The 10,562-nt window shown below is 38.0% G+C and overlaps 3 protein-coding genes across 3 annotated transcripts in view; all 3 read left to right on the forward strand.

The window, feature by feature from the left end:
• The window catches only part of LOC145494542 (uncharacterized), a 29,362-nt gene that overhangs the window by 13,152 nt on the left and 5,648 nt on the right, over nt 1–10,562 (forward strand). The window lies entirely within an intron of this gene.
• LOC145494340 (uncharacterized) lies at nt 7,373–10,152 on the forward strand. The gene is made up of 7 exons (XM_081473782.1): nt 7,373–7,542; nt 7,779–7,997; nt 8,125–8,501; nt 8,767–8,934; nt 9,174–9,284; nt 9,477–9,593; nt 10,036–10,152. The coding sequence occupies exons 1-7, from the start codon at nt 7,530–7,532 to the stop codon at nt 10,150–10,152; spliced, it is 1,122 nt and encodes a 373-aa protein (XP_081329908.1). The 5' UTR covers nt 7,373–7,529.
• Nucleotides 10,512–10,562, forward strand: part of LOC145494540 (uncharacterized) — a 3,780-nt gene continuing 3,729 nt past the window's right edge. Inside the window, exon 1 of the mRNA XM_081474033.1 lies at nt 10,512–10,562. This exon is cut by the window's right edge and continues 259 nt beyond it. Coding sequence (XP_081330159.1) covers nt 10,545–10,562 — 18 coding nt within the window. The 5' untranslated portion in view covers nt 10,512–10,544.

The following is a 10,562-nucleotide window of genomic DNA, read 5'->3' on the forward strand; positions in this document are numbered from 1 at the left end:
ACAAAATAAGCGTACAGGAAGGCAATGGGAAATTCCGCCATCAGCTTCGAGCCAAAGTAAAAGAAACAACTATAGTCAAAATGAATAAAACACACATTAACTGAACAAACTGGCAAATGATCAAATTAGCTAAGAAATACATCAATCAATTGAAATCCATCCCCTAATGTGATGACCTGGTGTCTTGAAAAAAATAATTAAGAACTACCGAAGAACTTAAAAAGGTCTAAGAACAGGAAGATCAACAAGCGAGTCTTTGACAGCAAACTAAATGACGACTCTGACGAAAATAACCCTTTTCAGATGATTTTATCATCTATGGAAGAAAATGATCGAAGAGAACGCCTTCGTAACTTTCAAATCTCTAGTCACTTTACGAGTTTTCCTCTTTAAAAAGATTAGCTAGAATTCGACATAATTTCCTCTATAACTGGGTTAAAATTAGATTGGCATGAAAACAATTCAATTCAAAATGGAAATGAACTGAAAATTTGCTGCAAAGCGTAAATTCGAAAAGTGAAAATAAAAACGTTAATCGATCAGAATTGAAATGCGTAAAGTTTAAACCGGAAAATTTGATAAACATAAATTTTGGTTTCTTGTGAAGTATACGTGGGCACCGTGGATGACTGGGCAGAGGGGACATGGGGTAGAAAAAAAATGTATCTCTACCACTTCACAGGAGACTGCTCTATGCAACTGCGACTTCTATTTTATATTTTCCCAGAAGACTGTCCTTAATTAAATGGGCATTCTTAGTTCAAAGACTGTTCTGTCACAACGTGTCTGTTATTCTCTCGGCCGTAATAATACCAAGTGGATTCAGGATCAATAAGGTGTCAATCTCAGAGTGATTTTACCTAACCCGTGGAATAGTTGCTACACAATTAGATGCTATTGAATACCAATTTCATGGTTTTCTTTTATTAGTTATGACTTTTTTGACTTACTGCTACAGTAGATGTTGTTTCATGGGTTAAATAAAATCACCCTCCTGCGGAAAAATTTTACAGAATGATTAAAATGCGTTACCATAAAAACAAAAGGGAAAAAAGCGGATTAAAGAGGCGAGCGCTCATGGCACGCTTTCTTACTGTTACAAAATTTAAAGAACTTCCACGTACACAAAGAAACAAAAACCACCCGACACTTACAGAATGAATTTAAGTATTCTTGAACTGAATAACTTTACAACAGCCGAGAAACAAGGAAATAGAAAACCGTTCTCTTAAACTCCCCTCGAACAATTCAGCAAAGCCTCTCCAGCCGCAAAAAAAACACCTGATTATGTTCAGTAGTCCACGCGAGTACATAGTGCATCACCAAAGTACAATAAGCTAAGATAACAACGACTAAACACAGTCGAATCCCATTGCATACCATAACCCGTAAGTAGACCCTTCGCGATTGTCTCAGATACATACAAAAACACTGAATCTTTAACCTTGCATAAGCTCTCTCGTCACAGCTCAATTGTTTATTAGTGGCCCCACTGAAGGTCACCAGTTACGGAAAGTTTGATTGCATATAAATAAAGTTAGTCCACATTTCTATCAGAGTTGAAACTAGATTTTACAAAAAAGCTTTCAATGAATACAAAATACAAAATGCGTCAGAGGAAGGTAATGGCAAATTCCGCCATTAGCTTCGATCTAAATTAAAAGAAAACGAGACTCGGTCAAAATGAAAAAAAAAAAACCTAAAACCTAAAATGAACAAACTGGCAAATCACCAAATTAGCTAAAAAAATACGTCAATCAATTGAGACCCATCTTCTAATGTAATGACCTGGCGTGTTCAAACAATAATTCAGAACAACCGAAGAACTTAAGAAGGTCTAAGAACAGGAAGAACAAAAGCGAGTCTTAACACAGCAAAATAAATGACGACTCTGACGAAAATATCTTGCGGCCCATTTCACATGATTTTATCATCTATACAAGAAAATGATGGAAGAGAACGCCTACGAAGCTTTCAAATCTCTTTACTTTATGAGTTTTCCTCTTTGAAAAGATAAGCTCATATCCGACATAATCCCCTCTATAACTGGGTTGAAATCAAATTTCCATGAAAACAATTCAAAATTGAAATCAACTGAAAAAGCATAAAATAGAAAGGCGAAAACCGAACAGTAATCGATCAGAATTGAAATGTGTAAAGTTCAAACTGGAAAATTTGATTAACTTAATTTTGGATTCTTGTGGAGGATAAGGGGGCACTGCTGGAGACTGGGGAGAGGGGACATGGGGTGGGGTCGGTAGTTTTCATTCACAAAGCAACAGCGATAATGATCAGTACAGTGTTATTTAAAACAATTCTTGTATTGTAAATTGATGGAAATAAACTACGCTCCTCGGATAGGAGAAGTATCGTCAATTTCTAAGGAATCCGTCTTATTTTTTTACACTGGTCATTTTCCTCTGCCTGTCATCCTCAACCCGTCACTTATATGCGTCACCCCCAAGATAACTCATTTTTGTGAACGTGCTGTTTAAAATTTGTTAATATCCTATAATTCGACACGTCCTAACAGGTACATTCCAGTCACGCATTGCCCTTGTGATGATTATAATGTGCATGAGAGTGAAATTCCCTTTCAGTCGGAGCAAGATGTCGTCTGAGCACCAATACGCGATGCACTTCTTTCTCATTGTTTTGTTGGTTTGCCTGGACGCTCCAGCCACTGAAGGTATGGTATCTACTCTCAGTTGCATTCGCTGAATGTAAACCTTAATTCAACTTCTCACGGCAAGCTCAGGCGTTTTTATGTCTTGTTGATCAGAGAAGAAGCGAACTGAAAGATGGGGGAGGGGCGCACAGATCAAGGAAATTGAGAATTAAATCTCTTCCTAAAGCAATCAACATGTCCATTCCTAGGATATCGGCTGCGCATTCAGTTAAAACTTTGTAGGTGCGATCACTTTAAAGAAAAAATTTTTACTTATTCCTTTACAGCACTCGGATTCAAGGCCGGAAAAGAAAACGTAACAACAAGCTCACCAGGGCTGTTCGGTTGTAAGAAGATTTACTTCCAAACGCCATTTTACGGCGGACAGCAAGTAACGGTTCTCGCCACAGTTGGCCATACCGTGAAGAGCCAAACCCCTCGGAACGGCGCTGCAGTCTGGGTAGAAGATGTTAAAGCGAGTGAATTTACAATCTGTGTTCTCGAATATGCCAACGGTTCAAATAAGTCCATTGAGGTAAACTATCTTGCATTTGAAACGAAACCCCATGGATCTCAAACTGGCACCACATCCTTAAACTCTTGGACAACTGGAACGGAATGCAAGAGGATCGATTTCCAGCAGGTTAGAATTTGTTTTGTTAAGTGGTATAGAAAGTAAAGAGATATAAAAATTTCATGAAAAAGGGAGCCTCGATTGCGGATATGTGGACGTAAGAAAGAAAAATACAAAATACAAAATATTTATATCGTCAGTTAACCCTAAAAAATGATGATTGCAGTATACCAGTTAATCTAATCAGTATGACAAAAGATGAAGAAATAGTGTGTAGAAATTGTAGATCAAAGAATTAAACCTGGCCATCCACTCAGAAGTTCCTCAAAAATGCAAAAAAGAAAACAAAGAAATGCCAAAAAGTTGCCAAATATTGGCAGAAACTGCCTAAAACGGTTTGCCAGTCTTTTTTGTGTGCAGAATTTGTCAAAAAGTTGCTAATATTTTTGAAAGGAATTAGGGCGAAAAGAGCTTTACTTTACGTAAGGAGGTTGTTTACAGCATCAAAAGCGCCGATCTTGGTTACCAAGGCGAGGTATTTAGAGTGAAATTACGACTCTAAAAACGGGTCCTAAAAACGAGAGTTTTTGTATCTGAGAGTTTTTGTATGTATCTGAGTGCGTGATTATTCACTGGTGCGACAAAAAAAAAACAACAACAACAAAAACAAAAGTGACCTTTTAATCATGTTGCAAAATCATTACCGCAATCTACGGAGCTAAAAACAAGCAAGTCTTTTTCAAAGTGAAAATGAACTTTCTCCCTACTTTGAACTGAAGTACAAGTTTTTAGAGAGATATAGGAAGCCGCTTACGATTCCGAGTACGAGAAAACGACGAAATCATAAAGGCTTGGACAAGAAAATGCAGAAGCAAACGAAGGAAATCCGCAAGGCAAAGTTCAGCAGTCGGAGAAGCTCCAGTGCCAGTTGTGACATATGTAGAAGACGAAATGGCAGCTTTCAAGGCGAACATTACCTCACCAACTACTAAGAAAAGCGCAGCTACAGTACAGCATTCATTTTGCGAGTATGTAGGCCATCCCATAAAGGTCACAATGTTCCAGTTAAGAAACCATTATCAAATATCTTGTATACGACGGTTCCTCTCGGCTGAAATACACTTAAAAAGTAGACGAAGGACATCGCCTCAACTGCGTCCTTGGATGGCAAATTCACAAACTCAAGCGGCCGTAGAACAGTCATACTCAAAGCCTACGCGACGACTTTCGTCCGCTTAAAATCTCGGAGCTAAAAGGTCACGCTAACCCAGATTCAACTGCAAGTTACAGCGTCTGGAAAAACGACGAAGGATGTCAAACAAGCTGGCTGGGTTTGCCTTTAGTGCTACTTCTTAACTGGGGCATCGTTCAACAACTCCCCAGTTAATATTTCTATCAACTTGCAATATGGTACAACGGCAGTTCTCGATCGGTAAGCTTTTCTGCTACGAGAAATACATTTCGACTTTTTATTCTTGACTCGATGTTCTTTAGAAGAACTTGAACACTGAAAATTTGGCTGGTATTCAAGTTTTAATTTAAGTGTAAGATAGTTCTTACTTAAAACTGTTTGCTCAACGTTGTTGAATACCAGTCACTGCTTTCTGGCTTCACTTCGAGACTTGTGCGATATCGGTTCCTCGCGTGAAATTTAACGTGGAAATCACGAGTCAGGTAATCAATCTTCTTTACTGAAACTTGTCAATCATCTGCCCTTTTCAAACGTGACTTGTGCAAACGCTGACCATTAAAATATAGCGTGATAGCTCAGCAGAAAGTATTGGAAACAAATAGCGTCAGGGGATAAATATCTAAATTCGGGATATTTCTCAATAACTGAAGAAACACACTAAAGAGCCGCCTCTCTTGATGAGAGTTTGCCTCAAGTAAACCAATTGTAATTCAAAAGTTGCCAAACAACGTAAGGCTAAGCCTAAACAGAAAACTGTTTCAATGCAATCGAAAAACATGATGTTACTATGTTGAAATTTGTTGAAATTAAGAAGCGCTTATCAATTGAGACTAACTACAAAGATTATTTTTCCTCATCAAACACAAATGTTCCTAATGCGAAAGATCAAAACCGATAACAGTAAGCTGATTAGTGGTTTTTGGACTTAAGCGTATTTTTCTTCTTTTGAATATTTAAAATATTCTCGGCGGGCTCTCATTAAGAAAACATTTACACTTTCTGCAGCGTGTAGCGGGTTGCGTGACTCACTTTTGAATGTTAATTTGTTATTGGAGGCATTTTGTATTTTTACCATCTCAAACGTTCCGTCAGTTTTTCAAAAGATCTGTTGCAATCTCAAAATGTCTGTAAGTTGAAGAACCTTTGAAGGCTCAAGCAAGTATTCTCCCATTATCGGTCATTTTCTTTTCCCTGATCTGTTCATTCGGTCATTCACCCACTCACTCCCTTAATTTACTAATCTTAACTCCTCTCATTATTTCATTTCAGCGGTTTTCGACTCCTCCAACCATATTTGTAACTGCTAGTCACCAAGTTCCCAAGAGACCTCAAGATGCCATGGCCGTGTGGGTGGAGGAGTTGCGCGTGGACAATTTCAAAATTTGTCTCAGAGAAGCAAAGATTTTCGATGGACCCCATAAAGGCATAAGGATAGTGAGTAAATTGAAATTTCGTTTTCTGTCTTTCGGCAGTCGAATGAACTAGACTCTGCCAAAGATATGCACTTCGTCAAAGATGAATGAAAACCATGATGATCCCTGACTAAAGAACGGTATTCTAAAATATTTACATGCGTTACAATGTTACAAATATATCAGAGGTCAACTTCCCATGTGACGTGCCCGATCATCTTCCATTTTCAAGTTGTTCAAGATGAATCTTTTTTGTACCAGTATAAAGCATCAATCGTTGGATTTCAAAAGAAAATAATACAAAGAAAGTATGTTTTTGGTAGCTCTTTGATAAACCTCTAGCTACTTGTACCAATCATATGGCAGAAACCGTTGACTGGAAGCAGCTGAATGCATAGACAAGGAGAGTTGCTTCTTTTATAACTTTTTTTCTGAAAAAAGGCTTATTATCTACATCCTACTGGGTTTGAGCCGAGTAGCTTGCCAATAGTTTAATGTACTCTTATACGTTGGTTAAAACAGTCCTTAATTGTGTATGTTTTTATTTCTTTAATAATTGAGAGGTTTTAACTACAATATCTTTTATTTCTTCTGCAGAATTGGATGGCGTTTACAAATCTGAGTGTTGACAATTTCACCATAACCGACAGTCTCGTGTTTACCAATACAAACTCACCATCTGATCAGGATAACTACGCTTTCTGTCAAGTAAGAATAATTATCGCCAGCCCGCGGCATTATTGTTTCTTATCTAAATCCTCTTTATAATAGGGCATCAAAAGGGCAACAACAGCAATGCTTTCATTACAATGGAGGAAGTTAAAATTGACTGTTAACATGGAACTATTTGAGCTGTGGGCCCACAAAATCTGTCATAAATAGTTTCTAAGACCCAATTTTATCTTCGGTGACCAATTGGTCAAACATACTTTTCCTCTTGTTCAAATCAAAGCCGCTGTGTATTGGAATCTAAACATTGGAATCAGCGCATTATAAATACCAATATGAATTATTTATCAACCTTAACTCTAAAAGAGACACGCAGAAATACAGTCGATATTAAATTATTGTTTTCCTTTACATTGCAGACAGTGAACTTCACAAAACCATTTTATGCTCGTCCTGTTGTGTTAGTGACGCCAAAACGCACGGACAACAACAACAACAATGGTTACCTTTCTGGGTCACGTTGTAACGCTGTCACCGCTTGGGTCGAGGTAAGGAATACTTCTTGTGACCTTTGCGTGAGTTTAGCAAACACTCATCCGGTAATGGCACAAATATCCCAAGTTCCTCGGGACCAGTAAATATTATATGACATAGCGTAACAACGTAAATATAACAGTTTGTATGGGAATGTAACAATCGCATATAACAGCTTCAGATATGGAAACAAAATTCAATAAAAACATTTACTTTAACTCTTTTGTTTGTTACTTGTGTTTCTATGCTGTTTTGGGGCCGTTTCAAAGCGATTTCAGCAAGGTTTTGTTTCACTCTAACTTCTGTTTATATGCAGTTTTTTTTTTTTTTAATACTATTCCGGCGGTATAACAACATGAACCAGGCCGGGTTTAATTCATCTTTGGTTTTATTCAGCATACATCTACAACTGATGCACAAGTGTGTGTGAAGAATTACAACAGCAACGCCAACAATAAAGATGTTATCACTGTCGACTACATGGTCACTGGAGGTAGGCAAGAAGATTCCATCTGGAGATTGAAAAAACACTTGGTATATTTAGCATTCTCTTTCCTGTATCCATTTTCCCCCTCTACGATGTTGCTCATTGCAGTAATCTTTGTAAAAGCTTGCAAACCCACACTGGGAGGGCAGAAGTGTAGATACAATGTAACTATCAAGCAAGTGTGTACTAGAAGATCAAATCGTTTCTTCACAATTGTTCTGATTGTTTATATGTCTTGCCAGACTTGGATCCTTGCATCGACGTGACATGTCATTATCATTGCCTGTGTAAAGCGTTTGGACCAAATGATGCTCGCTGCGTTGCTGTTGACAGTTGTCCATCCTACCAAGAACCAGTCTGCTCATCCAATGGCACAACATACGACAATGAGTGCTTGTTTCGACAGGAAATGTGCATTCAGCGACTGAATTTCTCTGTGCAACACCCTGGTAGTTGTGAAGGTTAGAAATTGTTTTACTCTGAAATTTCTGACGATGTCGAAGAAGATGATGATGATTACGATGAAAAAACCTGGAAAGTTTAAATTGTTTGTACTGATTGGTGTTTTGTATTGTTATTTTCTTAAAGGTTTTCCTTTCCAGCGAGGTCGCCGTCACATGCCACACATTCCTTCACTCGGATATTCTCATTGTGAAGTAATTCGCCTCAAGCCTTATGTGTTTTATCCTGACAAACCACTTGAAGTTCAGATCACTGTCAATCATATTGACACCAGTGACAAGTCATACGTACATGATGCCGCTGTGTCGTGGGTTGAGAATGTCGGTTATGATCGATTCACTGCGTGTGTGATGGCGGCAGGCTACAATGAGCGAAAATCAAAAGCTAACGTGACAGTTGATTGGATGACGTACCAAGGGGCTCCAGCGGGTGGTGTTGCCGGGGAAGAACGGATATCACAATGGTGGACTGGAACGACTTGTAAATCTGTCAATTTTCCATCGGTAAGTACTTTCTCGTTTCATTTTACAACTCAAGTTCACGAAGAATAATTTTGAATAGTTTACAGTTATCGGATTTCGTTCAATAGAATATGATTTCCTTTGGACTAATGGCACTAAAGTGTCACCTAACACTCAGCCATTAGAGCACTAACCCGCACTGTTTCCAAATCCTCGTTTCTGTTAAACAGCACTAGGGCAACAGCAACAACAACATCAGTAGGCTGAACGTGAACGGTAACAGCTTGTTTTTTTGTTTTCTATGCAGGGAAAGTTTTCAGTGATACCTTCAGTGTTTGTTACCGCAGCGCACTATCGTGCAGGACTCAAGCGTGACGCTGCCAGTGTGTGGATTGAAGACATCACGCAATCCTCCTTTAAAGTTTGTTTGAGAGAGCTTCAGAACTACGCAGGATCTCACGACGATGTTTATACTGTAAGTATCTGTACCTTTTTTTATGTACCAACCATAAGGTACTGAGAGATCTTTATCACTTACTTTAGCCACTTAACACTGGTCTTTTGCATTGGCAGCTAGGTCTCTAGCATACTTCACCATGGAGACATATAATTAAGAAATAGAATCTTGATTTAGACGTTTGCTTATGGATATCTCACTTAATACTATTTCCATCTCAATTTTCTAGTTAACATTTATTTATTTTTCTCTTTTAGAAATGGTTGGCGTTTTCTTCGCTCCACAAGCCTCTTTTTACAGAACATAGTTCAGTCTATTTTGCTAACGCCCAACATCCACCTGCAGATTACAACAATGCCTATTGCAAGGTTGGTATCTTTTTCGTCTTACAAGAGAGCTTGCCTAGAATTAATTTTTTAAAAAATTTAAGAGTTAGTGTACAGACCCACAGAACAGCGCCAATTTAAACAATACTCACTCAGTAAGTTATTATAAAATTCAGTTTGCTAGTGGTCAAAGTTGAATAACACCCCGCTTACTTAATGAGAGTTTTTCTCTAGGATATCCGCTTTACTGAAAAGTACAACAGCACCCCAAATGTGTTTGTTTCCGCGAACCATTCGTCTAGCGGTGGAAATCGACAACCAGTACACAATGGAATAACTGCTTGGGTAGAGGTAATTCTGTTTCTTCACTTTATTAAGCATTTCCATTTAAACTGCATTTTTGTCACGCCAGTCGAACCAAATCTCGTCTGTTTGAAAGAGTTCTTGGCTTCTTCCAATTTTCTCAGGGGGAACATCAATGCAGAATTAGTTTCGTACCCTTTTACATCCGTTATTTTCCATCAAATTAAATGCGGGGAAAATCGTAAAATACAAGATGGCGTCTCCAAGACAGCCAAGAAAGTTGAGAGATACCTACTAGATGCAAATGATATGATATTGATATGTCTTACTAGAACGAAAACCCCACGGGAGGTACATCGATATGAGTTTTCTTTTTCTTCCGAAGATTAAATAATATTTCAGAATATCACCGTGAGCGTTGTGAAAATTATATTTTGGACCTCATTTTAGAAGACCACTGATTGTTTTTGTTCTTTTTTTTCTTTTGCAGTACATCAATACGACCAGTGTGCGAGTTTGTTTAAAAGAGTTGTACGACACAAAATATGATCCACTGTCTATCTCATACACTGTCCTTTCAGGTACGGACGAAATAATTCATCGTTAATTTTACTAATGTCTTGATCAGTAGTTTAGCTCATTTAGTATTCATATTTTAGTAACTTTTCTCACTTACGCTGTTAAAAATAAGACTTTATCAGGCGATTTCTTGAATTTGATTGTTAAAAGTTAATTTCATAACAAATGACGTCCAATGTTTCAGTCAGGAGTAAAAACAGCAAAACATTTGAAGGTTTTTCAGAAACATGACAAGCAACTATTTCCTTTAACAACTTTCACTTAAGACGTTCTTAATGATTTCTCTTACTTTTTATGGATTTATTTTTGTTTGCATCTGCAGACATTTGCCAGCCAGGATGGACTTACTTTGGTGGTTATTGTTACTTTTCAAGCCCTGCATGCGCCACATGGTTGACTGCTGAGTCAAACTGTTCTGAGATGAACTCTGATCTGGTT

This window comes from Orbicella franksi, chromosome 8 (genome assembly GCF_964199315.1).
Source record: "Orbicella franksi chromosome 8, jaOrbFran1.1, whole genome shotgun sequence".
NCBI lineage: Eukaryota > Metazoa > Cnidaria > Anthozoa > Scleractinia > Merulinidae > Orbicella > Orbicella franksi.